We start from the raw sequence: 16,689 nt of genomic DNA on the forward strand, positions 1-16,689 counted from the left end.
AATATTCCCTTTCAAGTACGAAATGTAACCATTACCTAATGGGATATATCTCTTATAGACCGGATTACCAGAGCACTTATATCAAAGATGCTCCTTTAAGATCCCTGTATGCGTCAGGCGTCGTCTCCGTCCCCAGGAGATAAATACGAGTGACGCATAAGGCTCCATTTTTCTTTCAGCCTTGTCTGAAGAAGGAGTGAGCTCTGACTTTGTCTCTCTCATATTTTGAAATAATTTGCTTATTTTTAGCATATAATTGTTTGTAGCCTTAGATTCTGATTAAGTCGTCTCCGTGGCCTTGTGCCGACTATTATATAATTATTAGCAAGTTTTAATTGTTTTCTGCTTTTCTTTCAGAAACCCAGTGTGCCCGTAGGCTGTTTACCTGCACTAGAGTCTGCCTGTGTACTCATACAGTATACTGCGCTAGTTGTCTGTTTTTTTAGCTACACTTTGCTGTCAAATTGGCTTTTTCGACCGGAGAAAATTCCGAGTGTCTCTTTGGCGTTGCTGTGTCTGCTTTTTGCTTCACTGACAACGAAAGCTTCTAGATTTTTTCTAGTTAGCAGGTAACTGCAGCCCCTGTTTGTTTAACAGAGCATATCTGCAGTTGTCAGTGGCTGTTTCAGGTCTTCACATGCGCACCACTTGTCCTTGTACCAGAACTGCTACCAGTGACTCGCCCTGCTGGCGCTCCTGGTTCGGTACTTAGTTCCACGGACAAGCCTTGTCTAAACAGCGGCCGTCAAGGTGGATTGCAGACACGGTCAGGATTGCATACGATCTAGCCAATCTGCCCCAACCACTCCACAAGACGTCTGGCAACCCCTTGGGCGTTATTCAAGGGCGCATCTGTCGCAGACATCTGCAGCGCTGCAGTATGGGCCACGTCTCATACTTTTGTCAGGTTCTGCCGACTGAATGTCATAGATCAGCATAACCCTGGTTTTGGGACCAGAGTGTTAAAAGCAGCCACTCATTCTGCTTTTTAACGCATTTTTATTATGATCCACTTTAAGTCCTGGGGTAGTTAGCCATACACCCTTTTTGGACTTCTGGTGTTAAATGCTGAGGTTACTCAGTGTAACCTTGCAGCATATACACTGCAGGAGGGTTCTCCCTCACTGTATTGTGAACTGTATGCCATGGACCCTTATCAGTAGGGACCTACATAAATCGCGATTTCGCGGAAATCGTGAAATTGAGGGGTCACCGCGAAATTTACCTCTTAGGGGCCAATGCATACAAACAAGTACGGAGAGGAAAAAAAAAAAACACGTTTAAATGAACTACTGCACAACGCAAGTGACGCAAACTACATATCTTCATTCTGTAGATAGCCCTTTTTGATTCCTTCGCCGTCCCGTGTGCATTGCACTTAAGCAAAAAGCAAACAAACAAAAAACGTCCACAAGTAACATTTACAAAAGAAATTCTCCAAAGCAGTTAACGTTCTTGTTTACTATTCACAGGACAAAGTTTTAATCAGCCTATCAGTGCATCTTTACTGCTTTTATGTGACCTGTACTGTGAAGTAAGGGGTGGGACAAAGTGGTGCTGCATTGTTTTGATTTAGGTTGCTAAAATCTAGTTTTCAGCATTGGAGATAAAATAGTAGAAATGGACGACAAAAAAAGCAAAGTACATTTCGGCTGATGATCGTTTCAAGATATTTCCCAAAGAAACTGTGCATGCAGACCTAGGTAATTGTTTTCCATATCTTAATGTGTCTGGAGAAAATACGATCGATCACTAGCTTCAGAATCACACATTAAACAAAAGGCTACCACAGAGGCTGCTGAACAGAATGTAAAATAAACAGCTTTCAAAAACCAAACTGGATCAGCCCAAACAAAAAGTATTCCTGTCTGCTAGTTAAATCAGAACTAAAACGATCCAGCACAGCCACCTCGCTTCAACCTGCTGCTTACAGTTGGAAATTTAGACCCGAATAGCCGCGTCTTCTTTGTTTTGACTCGGTACTAATAAAATAAATTATTGGATGGGACAAATAACCCCGAGTTTTGAGGCTGTTTCTCATCGATATCCACATCTGTATAACTTGGCAAAGCTTTGCCTTAACTTCCAACCAATTCAGTGTGTGCAGAACGTGCAGTCTCAATGTATGGGCAAGTCAACTGCAGGGGGATGTTGCATGATCGCCTTTAACAAATGACAGCGCTCTGTTTTAATGTTTAAACAGGTCCACGAAATGTCAGTGAAATCCTAATTTTATTCCGCAACATACCCGTGAAAAATACGTAAATTTACCGCGATTTAAGTAGACCCCTACTTATCAGTTCAAGGCCAGAATACTAAAGGCAGTTTATCTTCCTTTTTTAGCACATCTGCCGGTGCTGCAAGTCCTTCACTTGCGACGGCTTGTGTATTGTATCCCATTAGGTAATGGTTACATTTCGTACTTGAAAGGGAATGTTAGGTTATTATCATAACCCTGGTTCCCTGAAATGGAAATGGAACCGTCAAGGCTGCTGCGTTCACTCCCAGTGCAGCAGGCCTGAAGAGAAAATGGCGCTGAGCCTTATGCGTCACTCCTATTTATCTCCTGGGGGCGGAGACGACATCTGACGCATATGGGGCTCTTAAAGGAGCAGCTTTGATGTGCTGAGGCTATAAGAGATATATCCCATTAGGTAATGGTTACATTTCTATTTCAGAGAACCAGGGTTATGATAATAACATTGTTATAAACTATTTATTTATTTATCTGCTTTGCGTGTTTTCTTCTTCCAATTTACAGTACTAGAACCACTGTTTTTTTTTTAATCTGATGAGATCAAATGCGGTAGGTCCAGGGAAAAAAAAAATAATATTCAGAATGTAGTGTCAAATTAAATTGTACAGAACTGTCGGCAGATAGTCTTTTAAAAATACATTTAAAAACAAAAACAATTCTAATTGTACTAATACAGTTCTTGAATAACTGAGCGTTTGTGTAATTTGTAATTTTATTTAATTTATATTGCAATCCAATAAATAATTTATAGTACAGTATATTGTAATCTAATAAATTAGGTTGAAAAATAAAACAGACTGTGTAATGAAACCTTAGCATACATGGTTTATTTAATCTTCTTTGATCCAGGCGCCTCAACAACAATGAATTCACAGTTCTTGAAGCTACTGGAATCTTCAAGAAACTTCCTCAGCTCCGGAAAATGTAAGTCCAGTAGTATTTGCTTGAAGTTTCTTCCCGTTTGCATCTCTCTCATACACACACACATATAATCCCTCTGCGATTTTGTAACTATATTAGTAGAATTCAGTGAAAGATGTAATTTAGTGTAGCATGTAATCAATTCAGAGAGCTGTGACAAGCATTTGGCCTAAGCAGTGAAGCAGATCAAAACTGGCAGATCCCTCCGCAGTGGGGCTATGCTTGTGTCAGTGGCCGCTCCTTATGCTCCAGAAGCATTGGCATCTAAGCCTAGCATTGAGACAGCTGGTATATTGTGCTGCCGCAGCAGGGATCTGCTGGTTTGAGCAATTCAAAAGCAATTTTGATAATCTCCTGTAACTTCCATTACTATTCTCAAAACCATGCAGTTCCGCCTCCTTCAGCACAACGACACTGCCTTTGACTTTTCGCTTCATTAAGCTTTTATTAGAGAAATCACAACTGAATGATTGCAGAAAGTGACTTGGTAGCCCATCTGTAATTTCTACATGTAGTATCCCAAAGGGGCTGTGCTTGAGCAGCATAGTTCTATATACTGTACTATGGTATTTAGAATATGTAATTTTGGAAGGGGGGGCTTAGGGTGCATTAAATGTCTTAACCATTATTGCATGTGTTTGTTTTTATCTCTACATCTGTGTGTTATAAAGATTAAACTAATGCCTCTGTAGACGTCCTGTTTAAACCAGGATTTGATTCATGTTTTCAGTGCAGTGGCACTTACAGTAAAAGTAGTCTTGCACAGAAGTTGAATTACTAAACCTTTCATGACCAGCAGTAGTCTGTTTGTAATCTCATATTACTCGTGACTTGCAAGACATGTTTGGATTGAGAGGTTGTGGAGTAACTCAGTCAATGAGTGCTTAAGGTCAGATAGTGTGCCAACTTATATATGATAGAACACTATAATTTGTTCAAACAGCAGAACATGTGGTTTAGACTCTATTTCATTTTTATATGTTGTTCATAAGGTAAGTACCCTTTAGAATAAACAGTAGACAATAACACCTTCAAGAGAAAGTAACAGTGAGCGATCCCTGAGTGGCTCATCTGGTAAAAGCCCAGCCACGTGGTGTTCAGGGTGAGTCATACAGTGCAGCTTCGTCTCCTGGCTATGTGAAGTTGGCGGTCAGTGAGCTCAAAAGCAGACACCTGCAGGGCTGGCCTTTGTCCTTGAGAGGTTGGTAGCTCGCTGACATCTGCTCTGGACTTCTTGGGTGTAAAAGAAGAAGCTGGCTTGGTCATGGGATCAGAGGACACCCACTGAACCTTCAGTTCTCCTGAGCTGTGTGAGGAATTGCTGTGGTGAGGGAGAAAAATGATTGGACATTCCAAATTGGTGCGAAAATGGTGGGTAAAATAATTGGGCACACTAAAATGAAAAAAAAAATTTAAAAAAGAGAAAGTAATCACATTAATTAGGTCGCCCTTGAAATAGACGGTAATCAATGGTTATTAATGGCTAATCTGCTTTTGTGTTTCTGTTTCTCAGAAATCTAAGCAACAACAAGATCACAGATATCGAAGAAGGGGCCTTTGAAGGGGCTGCCAATGTGAATGAGCTGATACTGACCAGTAACCGGCTTGAGAATGTATACTTCAGAATGCTCAAAGGACTTAATGGCTTGAGAACACTGTGAGTATTCAACCACACTGGAGAAACTGCATCACTCTGGAACATGTTCTATACTTGTAGCTGATGAGACTCATACTAAGAACCTATTTGTTAAGCTGCCCAGTCACCATCATAAATCAAGAAAGGACTGACCATTAGGATTCTTTGTGTGAAACTTAAAATATCATTTTTAATTTTTATATTTTTTTGTGCTGATGCAACAGTTTAGTAGCATTACATCTATAAACATACCCAGCGACACAGTATTTTTACTGTAGGTATGAGTTTATGGGAGCTGCCAAAATTGTTGACCTATGGCACTGTTCAGGGTTCTACTGACTTCATAAACTGCAAGAAGGAATGTACCATACAAGCATCACTCTTGTGTTTAGCAGAAACACTGAAGTGAATTACTGCCTTGTGTCAGGCTTTCAAGTATCCTTAGGGGATACGTGATGGTTTTGAGTGATAATACAGATAAGTGTTTTACTGGGGAATCAAAAATGTACTCAAGAGTGTGTGGTACAAGAGGTTCAGTCCTGTGGGATATGATGTCTTTATGATCAGACTTTACTGGTCCGTCGTATTTAAAATGAATGAAACTATAGCACTATATTGAGCTGAGTCTTGGCTAAGTTCCTATGCAGTAAAAGATTGGTTGAATCTTCCTTGACAAGGCTAATTCAGCACCTCATTCAACATTTCATTTTCACTTTTACATTCTAATACAGACAGGTAAACTTCTCTGGGTGGATTTGTCCTGCACAGTAGTATTATTTTTAAATGTGTTATATGTTCATTTTCAGTGTGGTTTAGTCGTGATGATTCAGTGAGCTCTTTCTGTCTGCAGGATGCTAAGAAGTAATCGGATTAGCTGTGTTGGCAATGACAGTTTCACTGGACTGAGTTCTGTGCGTTTGCTCTCCCTGTACGACAACCAGATCACCACAATGGCTCCTGGGGCATTCGACACACTCCACTCGCTGTCAACCTTGTAAGTTAAACGGATATTTACTGGATGGTTGAAAGAAATAACAGATATGCTTTGCTTATACTGTAAAGGTACTGAAGACATGGGATATAATGGCACTTATCAGAAATATATATTTGGATATACAATCGCCACGCCAAGCGATGGATGGCAGCAGTGTGGAGTAGTGGTTAGGGCTCTGGACTCCTGACCGGAGGGTCGTGGGTTCAGTCCCCGGTGGGGACACTGCTGCTGTACCCTTGAGCAAGGTACTTTACCTAGATTGCTCCAGTAAAAAAAAACAACTGTATAAATGGGTAATTGTATGCAAAAATAATGTGATATCTTGTAACAATTGTAAGTCGCCCTGGATAAGGGCGTCAGCTAAGAAATAAATAATAATGAAAAATAATAATGGTATAAACATCCACACAATAACCTGCCATTCAAAATGTCCCCCAATCACCAGTACAGTAATCAAAACAAACATGCATGTAGTGGTTAAAAATCTTTATTAAGACATTCATTACACTGATATAAAAGATGTGCTGAGTGACAGGCAGGAGATTGAGACGGAGGTTGAAGTTGACACACCCCGCAGGCGAACAGGATTTATTTACATATTGTTGTGCTGAGCTGCGGGGTTTCCAGGATATAATGAGACGACAACAGTTGTGGTTCAAAGCAGTAGGAAACCATGTCTTTATTATTTTTTTAGCTTTTAGTGAACAATGGCTTTCATTCCTCACCTCTCACTCACAAACTTAACCTCTCAACTCTCTATCTCAATTCTCCCACTGCCAGATCCTGCTTCTCTCTTTCAAACTGTCATCTCCACCAGTGTTGCCAAGTCTAACGAGAAAAAAAGCAGCACTGCCTTTCAAAACAAGCCCAAAACAAGCCCAACTCATTTCAGAGGGAGGGTAGTGGGGGTGTTTATACAGATTCCATATTTTTTTCTAATGACGTGCATATACATTGACACCAGTCAATCACCGAAAACACTCCTACACCATCATTTCTCCCTATACCCCTCTGCACTAGAAGACTACGCTCCCCTGCCTCCAGAACAGGCTCCTCCACCCTTGCCGCGCAGTGGTGGAACGAGCTTCCTATGGATGTCACGACTGCCCAGTCCCTGACCACCTTCCGGTGCCTCCTCAAGACACACCTATTCAGACAACACCTGTAAAACTCATCTTATTATAAGCAGACTTGGCAACTGGGATCTCCACACACACCCAAGTGCCCCCCCCCTTCCTCAGTCATTGGTCCAACACTCCCTATCTCTGACTGGTCGTGTCAGACCTGGTCCCACCCCCCTCAGTGACGCATTCACACACAGGCACTTTCAGCTCTAGTCACACAAGCACCAAAAACACACAGAGAATGCTAACAGATCCGAACAAGAATAACACAGTTTAGAAACACACATTATTTACGGAGTATTCTCATCCCTTTCCCCAGTCCATAGTCAGGTCCATTCCCACATTGTCCCCATCTTTTTTAAGCATCGTTGCATTGTTTGCTGACTGACAGAGTTCCAAGCATGCTTTAGCAAGCACACAGCATCTAATAGAGACATTTTATTTACACTGAATTTTCATGCTGACGCTCATCGCTTTTCCATTCCAGCCATGCTTGCTTACTGTTGCAGTCAGTGCTGTTTTTTCAAACTGTAAATAAACCTGACACTGCGAACAGGGATTAAATAGCCAAGGTACATTACAGAGGTAATCGCTTAGTAATGAGGTGCAAACAGCTGATTGATCGATCTGTCAAGCTTTTTTACTACAGAAATGCTGCCTTTTTATTGAAATCTATGTGAATGGCAAGGTGACGAGGTGTAAACATCTGATCTGAGGATTAGTAAGAGAGATTATTACAGTATAAAGCAGCGTGTTTGTTATTGAAATCTATGTGAATAGCACATAACAAGATCCAAACAGCTGAGTTTGCCCGATTATATACGGCGTGGTTAACACAGGGTAAATGATGCCTTTGTCATTGAAATCAATGGGAATGGCAAACGCTATTTGTCCGATATAAACGGCTGCCCAAAATAACCCTGTACGATGTAAGTGGTGGTGACTGTATATGGATCACTTTAGAAAGGTACTCCTTTGTTGCATGCTTTACCGTTTTCGCTTTTCGTGTATGCAAGAATATCCGTTTTTCTAGTCGCCCTGCTTCTGAATAATACTAGTTTCAGTGAGTGAGAAATGAAAACACATTACATGCATAAGACATAACATTTACAGCAGAGTGTGTTTATAAATAATGGAATTTTCAATAAGATTGTGCTGAACTGGCAAGCTGTCAGACGTATACAGTCTTGTAAGAGGAAATTCGTTTTTTTTAACTGGCATGTAATCGAGGTGGCTGTCAGATTAGATGGTTAACTTATTCTCCAGCGCAAACAGTAATTTAAATCTAAGAAATGGCAGCTGAATGAAAAAGCTATGTTTAAGTAAAATCCAATAATCTAATACAATCCACTATTAATCTGAATATTGAACTGCTTTGTTATCGGCACCCTACAGTTTGACAGCATGTCAAATCTCTGACCATTTTAATTAGTTGTAAAATACAAATGCCCTGATTCAGCTACATAAAACCAAACTGCTGTTTAACAATCTCGCCTAATCTCTTCTTCCTGTAATAGTTTGAAATTATGCTTTTATTTGGACTGTAGCTACAAAATTGAACTACTGTAAAATCCTTCATTCAGGATTGGAGATGTATCAAATGAAATAGAATAGCCTATTTGTGAGCAGAGGTGCCTGAGCATAACAGGATTATGATTCAGTTCCCATTCATTAAACTTGGCAATAGCTCAAGCCTTCAAAACATGGGTAACTGAAGTGTGTGCTGCAAACCAGTACTAATGGTAGGAAGAATCTTTAAAAAAAAACCTCGTTAGACACACATTCTCTATGTCAGAGCAATTAATAACAATAGCAAGCTTTGCAATAGTGTTGCTAATCATGTATTGTCTTTTGTTCATGTTAGAAACCTGCTGGCCAATCCTTTCAACTGTAACTGCCACCTGGCCTGGCTGGGTGATTGGCTGAGAAAGAAGAGGATCGTAACTGGGAACCCCAGGTGTCAGAACCCCTATTTCCTGAAGGAGATCCCCATTCAGGATGTAGCCCTTCAGGACTTCACCTGTGATGGTAATTATTATTATTATTATTATTATTATTATTTATTTCTTAGCAGACGCCCTTATCCAGGGCGACTTACAATCGTAAGCAAAAACATTTCAAGCGTTACAATACAAGTAATACAATAAGAGCAAGAAATACAATAACTTTTGTTCAAGTAAAGTACAAGTTTGACAAACCACAATTCAATAATACAGCAGGTAATAGTGATAGTTACATCAGGATATGATTAAATAGTGATAGTTACATCAGGATGTGAGTAAATACAAAGTACTACAGGTTAAAAACTTGGCAGATTACAGTATTCTGAAGTACAGGATTAAATGCAGTAAAATAGGGGCTGATAAGAGCAAAATAAAGCACATTTACATGAAGGGTGATAGTGTCCCAGGATACAAACAGAGGAATTCATTTGTAATACAGATGGAGAGGGGGGTGATGACCCTGGTTGTATATGTACTGCTAATCTATTAATTAGTACATCTGCAGATAGTAAACACCAGCTTAATGACTGGATCAAACCTGTGTGAAAGCCTTCAGTGCTTTCTAAGAAAATCTATGCAATGCCTTTGTATGATCGTCCTTCACAGAAACATTTCAAATCACGTTGCGGTATGACATAGCAAGGTCACCTGCAAACTGAAACATGTAGGATGGAAATAGTGCCTTTGAAATTCATCTTAATTGTAACATATTAAGTAAACAATGATTTCCTCCCACAGGCAACGATGACAATAGCTGTTCCCCACTTGCTCGCTGCCCTGTGGAATGCACCTGCTTAGACACTGTGGTCCGTTGCAGCAACAAAGGACTGAAGGCTCTACCTAAGGGCATCCCCAAAGAAGTAACAGAACTGTGAGTAACAGAAAAATTGCACTTTTTTCTCTGCAGCACGGTCACTTTATTTAAGCGATAGTGCCCGGCAATGAAGGCTCTAGTGTGTGTTATTAACCAAGACTTGAGTTATGCGTCCTGAGGCTTAAAAGCACTAACGAAAGGTCAACGATCACATTGTAGAGCCTTCATTGAGAGGTCACTATCATATTTGTGGCATATTTGTTCTATAAAAACAACCTATAAAAATCTAGATTGACCTTAAACTTGTAATGATCCGTCAAGAACCATTCCACTGAGAAAAGTTTTAAGAAAATAGTCCTAAAAATGTTCATAAATGATCACATACATAATGAGAGAACAAACCGAATAATACATTTATTAAACAAATAATGTTTTACCTGTCAGAGTTGCTTATAGTTTATCTGGACAGTGAGATATCTGAATGGAGCAATATTACTACTGAAAGATTTTGAGCTTCAGACAAACTGACAGACTGTGATTGGCTGATTCAGTTGCGGGTACAGGGCTGGTTCCTTTCCTCGTTGCAAAGTATTGATTGGCTGGTTTTGGTGGATAATGAAATCAATTTGGACATCTACCTAGGGTTGGAACAATAATCGATTATCGTGATATTATCAATAATGTTTTTGCATCGATAACTTTATTGCAAAAATTATTATCGATAATCATATTATTGTCTGTTACACATTATGGTACTCTTGTGTGTAACAGTAACTCTGTATTGAAGCAGTAAGCAGCACTGAACTGCCTGCGTGAGGCCTCAGAGATGATCTGTGTGCACTGCGTAGTGGGAAGTTGTGCAGTAAGCCTTACTGAGTAAGGGGAAAGTTTGAAGCCAATGGCAATGGCAGCTGCAGAAAGTCCCGAACCAGCTGAAAAGATTTTAGAAGAAGAAAAAAAATCAGTCTTGTGTGTGTTTTTTTTAGAGACAATACCATGTAAAGGGAATAACACTAATCTCTTCACCCATCTAAAGATCATAATCCTGATTCATATTCACATGTTTCTGGGAGACCAAAATATGACAGAGGCACAGTAAAATCAAAATCTGAGCAGAGGAGTTCAAACATAACATTAACTTACGGAACGTAAATCAAAATATAGCGAGGATCACCTGTTTTATGTGCAAGGATATGCAGCCATAAGTTGATACAGTTCTATGTAATTATTGATTTTAAACAGTATGTTTTGCTTTTAACTTTTAATTTTTTTCCCTAAATTTTGCACTGGCAAAGCAGGAAAATAAAAATATGTAGCTCACTGTAAATTATTGTAGAAAAGTGGGCCTATTTATCAGTTTAACGTACATTTAATGTAATTGCAATTCTCAATGCAAAAAAAAAAAAGAACCTTATGGCAAACATTTAATATTAGTCTAAACTTCATTTGTCTGTTCCTTCGTTTTAAACTACAGACACAAGTACTACAAATACTGTAGCATTTTTTTTTATAAATTACATTGAAACTCAGTCTAAATTTTTATCTTCTAGTCGTCTATCTCAATTAGATCATTATCATAATAGAAATGCTTTTCGCTTGCAAGTATCGGTCTGTCTGAAATTTAAGGCTGCTCAGTGGATGTAGATTGATAGTGACCCCGCAATGTAATCGACTCTGTGCTCAGTGTTCAAGAGCTGATATTTTTTAATCACAATTTGGAATTTGTATAAACTGGAAAGCATTTTTTTTTAAAACCACTTTTTTTAATGAGTAGCCTATATTGTGAAAAGCTACCAAAACAAACAAATTTGATTGTATTATTTTTGCTTTCTTGTAACCAACCATTGTTTCATAACTTCTATTAAAAGTGCTTGTCTTTGAAAACTGTCTAGTTTTATTTCTTCTAAACTCAACTGCTTCTACAAGTCCCTTTCATGTTGCTGAAATATATATATATATAGCTTTATTTAGCCGATAATCATGATTATCGTGATCATTTACAGCCGATAATCAATAATTAAAAATGTCATTATCGTCCAACCCTACATCTACCATCAGGCTGTAAGCCGATTGTCTGTTGGCACTGAATCATTGTTTTAGAGAAACAGAGCAGAGGTGAAATAGGGTAATTCTAATCAACTGGAGGCTTGATCCCAATCAAACATAGCCTGAATCCTAATATCCTTATCTTTGAACACAGATATAAAGCTGTGAAAAGTTGTAGGTTAAGGTTAAAGTATCCAGTGTATTAGTGTATACTGAGTTTTAAACAACACTTCTGAAACATACACTTTCAGACAGTTTGTAATAATTCATTACTTAACGAGATATCAATTAAGCCTTTAAAAAACATCTTTGAAATAGTGCATTATTTCAATAGACTGGAGGTTCATTTCCAATCTGTACTATAACACTAAATAAATGAAAACATTGGGAAGGCAAGGAGGCAGTGCCTCCTCAAAATTGTTTGTATATATATAGTAGCATTGTGTAGCATTATAATACAATAATGTTGAGTAAAACAAAAACAAAACTATTGTCTAAAATGCCAGAAGAAATTACATTTTAACCTCAACGTTCCTATATTAACAGCAGTTATGGCTCCTCAGAGGAGGCAACTCCCATCTGCTATTAACCACAGATTATGAGTGAAGTTGAAGGAGATTTTAACCAGAAAAAATCATCATAACGGTAGGAAAAAAAAAAACAAACATCTGTGATAAACTGTCGCTGCTCGACAGCGTGGAAAATCCCTTGACTGTTTAGTCCCATTAAACCAAAGTTAAAAAGCGAAGTCAGTGGTGTTGACATGCGGAAATTAAGGGAGTTGTAGTTTTCTTCTGGATTTCTGCTGATTGGAAACACCTTTCAGCGTGTACCACATAAACTACTATTCCCAGAAGACACTACATGCCTGTATGCCAATATTTTCCATAGCGCAGGGAAACTTGTTCACTCTCTTTTCACCTGTACGGTCAGTATATCATTATTATTTTTTGTGGTCATTTATTTAAGTTTAGCAAATCAATACCACTTTCACACACAAATGCCGCTACTGAGCCGTCTCAGAGATGTTTTAAAAATTCTTTAAAATACCAATTCACACAGCACGTAATTGCGCAATCTATGCCGGTATAATACCATCATAACCCTTTCGCACACCCAAAGGGATCATGTGAGTACAACTTTCAAACCTGTCAGTCAGCAGATCGTTTTCATGGCAACGGCAATGGAAACAAAAAAAAACAAATAAATAAGAAGAATATATATATAAATAAATTTCTTATCTTTTAATGAATGGTGCTGGAGTACTGTAGTGTACTGTAAACTTCCCTGTGTTCGCTTAGTCCTCTCTATTAATAATATATTATTAATAATTCATAATATATATGTATATTTGTGGAAAATTGAAATAATATTTAAGTGGGGACGCATTATTAATATTATTTCATTCAGCCGTCTGATACTTACTGCAGTGTATTACAAGTTGTAGGCTTGTCGACCATCAAAAAAAAAAGAAAGTTCTACCTATTGCATATACTGTCAACAGCAACAAAAAATTGCAGATGCATTGTTTTATATATATATATATATATATATATATATATATATATATATATATATATATATATATATATATATATATATATACAGTGCCTTGCAAAAGTATTCAGACCCCTGACCAATTCTCTCATATTACTGAATTACAAATGGTACATTGAAATTTCGTTCTGTTTGATATTTTATTTTAAAACACTGAAACTCAAAATCAATTATTGTAAGTTGACATTGGTTTTATGTTGGGAAATATTTCTAAGAAAAATAAAAAACTGAAATATCTTGCTTGCATAAGTATTCAACCCCCTCACATTAATATTTGGTAGAGCCACCTTTCGCTGCAATAACAGCTTTAAGTCTTTTGGGGTAAGTATGTACCAGCTTTGCACACAGTGTCGGAGTGATTTTGACACAGTTCTTGAGCCACTCCAATGTTGCTTTGGCCTTGTGCTTGGGATCATTGTCCAGCTGAAAGGTGAATTTCCTCCCAAGCTTCAGTTTTTTAGTGGACTGAAGCAGGTTCTCTTGCAGTATTTCCCTGTATTTTGCTCCATCCATTCTTCCTTCAATTTTAACAAGATGCCCAGTCCTTGCTGATGAGAAGCATCCCCACAGCATGATGCTGCCATCACCATACTTCACTGTAGGGATGGTGTGTCTTGAGGCATGGGCAGTGTTAGGTTTGCGCCACACATAGCGCTTTGAGTTTTGGCCAAAAAGCTCTATCTTGGTCTCCTCTGACCACAAAACCTTTTCCCACATCGCAGCTGGGTCACTCTCATGCTTTCTGGCAAATTCCAGACGTGCTTTCAGATGGTACTTTTTGAGTAATGGCTTCTTTCTTGCCACCCTCCCATACAGGCCAGTGTTATGCAGAGCTCTTGATTTGGTTGACTGGTGCACCATTACTCCACTCCCAGCCACTGAACTCTGTAGCTCTTTCAAAGTGATTGTTGGCCTCTCTGTGGCTTCTCTCACAAGTCTCCTTCTTGTTTGAGCGCTGAGTTTTGAGGGACGGCCTTTTCTTGGCAGTGCCTGGGTGGTGTTCCACTTCCTGATTATTAATCCATCTGTGCTCACTGGGATATCCAAACACTTGGATATTATTTTGTACCCTTTCCCTAATCTATGCATTTGTATTACTTTATCTCTATCTTCTGTAGAATGCTCTTTGGTCTTCATTTTCCTTCAGATTCACAGCCTGACCAATGATCCTTCAACAGTGGGGTTTTTATCCAGGAAATGTGACAGCAACTTTAATGGTTCACAGGTGGAGGCCAATGGTAAGGTAATTGTGTCCTCGTTAGGGCAATTTCTTTCATCGGTGTAAACGGAGAGCTTCCACAGCACAGAGGTTGAATACTTATGCAAGCAAGATATTTCAGTTTTTTATTTTTCTTAGAAATATTTCCCAACATAAAACCAATGTCACCTTACAATAATTGATTTTGAGTTTCAGTGTTTTAAAATAAAATATCAAACAGAACAAAATTTCAGTGTACCATTTGTAATTCAGTAATATGAGAGAATTGGTCAGGGGTCTGAATACTTTTGCAAGGCACTGTATATATATAATTTTTTTTTAACAGTCTGTTGTGTCTGTTGCTCGCTTGAGTTTCCTCTGCATACTCGAGGTCCCCCAAGCACATGAACTGGATTTGCACAGGATCTGTGCCCCCAGATTCTCCTGCACAGTTCAAAATGCCACATCTGTTTAGTAGCTGCCACTCCTAGAATTTTAAGTTAACAATTCCTTAACTTCTTCCGGTCTCCAATTACTACCTCGTTCTTGATCAGCCACGTGCGATGTTGACACCCACGGCCACTGTACCGCTTCAGTACCAGCATAGCATAATTATTTTTAATATTAACTCAAAAATATCAGCAAGGAAGTTCCCCCCCCCACCCCATCATAAAAAACTTCTGCCGCCACTGCACACAAGTATCCAATCATCAAACTTTACTGAAGACCTCATTATTGAGACATTATATTTGACATGTATTACCAAAAATTTGATTTCCCTTCCCTGTCTTGATAGTTTTGATCTTTTAAATATTTGAATTTTGTATTAATTTGTCTTTGTTTAAAAGGCAGATCACTCACTTAAATTCTGTGACAGATCAAGTACTCAAGGGCCATTGACAAAAGCTTTGTGACTGATTTTTCCTCCTGAAATTAATTATAGTTGACCAGTACAATTCAGCAACTCAGACTAAGATGTTGTCATTCATACAGCAGTTGGTAACTTTAAACAGTTTTAGCATTATGTAAAATATGCCATTTAAGAATGTAATTTTGCAAAGCACATTTTATTTTCCAAAGTTACAATCATTGCTGTTTTTATGATTACCTACTGTAGCATGTTGCAGTAGAAAATAAGAAATAAAAAAGAGGTAGAGTAATTATCCCTATTAAGTTCTTTTGAAATGATTAGTTTAGTTTAATACAATATACAGTATATGATATTGTTTATTTTGGTTCTAGAAAATATCCATTTACAGTGCTTGAATTGTGGAATTTCCTTAATGTTAAAATAACCAGAGTTTCTATTTGTTTTAGGTATTTGGATGGAAACCAGTTCACCCAGGCTCCAAAGGAACTCTCTAATTACAAGCACTTAGCACTCATGTATGTGGTTTTGTACTGTTGAAATGTTGCATTCGTTTAGCTTCAACTCATTACACTTAGAAATGATTACTTAAATCCATCCATTTTTGGCACTGGAAAACCCTTGATATATACATATATATATATATATATATATATATATATATATATATATATATATATATATATATATATTACACACACATATATAATTCAAAATAAATGTGGGTGGAGTTAATCAAAATCATAAAACACAGCAATAGTTAATCTGATATATTTGCAAGAGTTTATATCACAGTGTCCCACTTTATTTAATAAATAGCGGGGTTCCGGAAAATATATAGGGGTAGATGTACTAAAGTGTGTTAAGTCTGTCACAATCTTTACGTGCAAACCAGTCGGAAGTGTAGCGTGAAATGTACAAAACAAATGCAGCGCTGTTAGCATCATTTTCACGAATGCTTTGCAGTCACAGTTCTTGTTTGCACTTTAGCCTTAAATGAATATGTAATTCTGGGCGTTCCTGCATAAATTCACAAAAACAAGGTGGAGACAGTCCAAATGACGGATCAAAGATATTGTAATGAGATGTACTAAAGCTGTGGGCAATTGCGACACTTACAATTGCATCAATCTGTTAACAACTTTTGAAAGCAATTGTTGCTGGCATTTCCCAGTCCGCTTTTTCTCGTGTGTTGCAAGTTGTGCTCAGTGCATTTTTGAGACAAACACACAAGTACCTAATTTTCACTAAAGTCAGGGTGTACTTGCAAG

General features: G+C 38.2%; 1 protein-coding gene across 8 annotated transcripts in view; it reads left to right on the top strand.

The window, feature by feature from the left end:
* LOC117409251 (slit homolog 2 protein-like) overlaps positions 1-16,689 on the top strand; it is a 161,934-nt gene that overhangs the window by 127,047 nt on the left and 18,198 nt on the right. For all 8 annotated transcript variants that reach the window (XM_059006018.1, XM_059006028.1, XM_034014973.3 and 5 more), the window contains 6 exons: positions 3,107-3,181; positions 4,692-4,835; positions 5,665-5,808; positions 8,797-8,960; positions 9,674-9,806; positions 15,868-15,936. In XM_059006018.1, the coding sequence (XP_058862001.1) occupies positions 3,107-3,181; positions 4,692-4,835; positions 5,665-5,808; positions 8,797-8,960; positions 9,674-9,806; positions 15,868-15,936 (729 nt within the window). The remainder of the gene's footprint in view (positions 1-3,106; positions 3,182-4,691; positions 4,836-5,664; positions 5,809-8,796; positions 8,961-9,673; positions 9,807-15,867; positions 15,937-16,689) is intronic.

This window comes from Acipenser ruthenus, chromosome 2 (assembly GCF_902713425.1).
Source record: "Acipenser ruthenus chromosome 2, fAciRut3.2 maternal haplotype, whole genome shotgun sequence".
NCBI lineage: Eukaryota > Metazoa > Chordata > Actinopteri > Acipenseriformes > Acipenseridae > Acipenser > Acipenser ruthenus.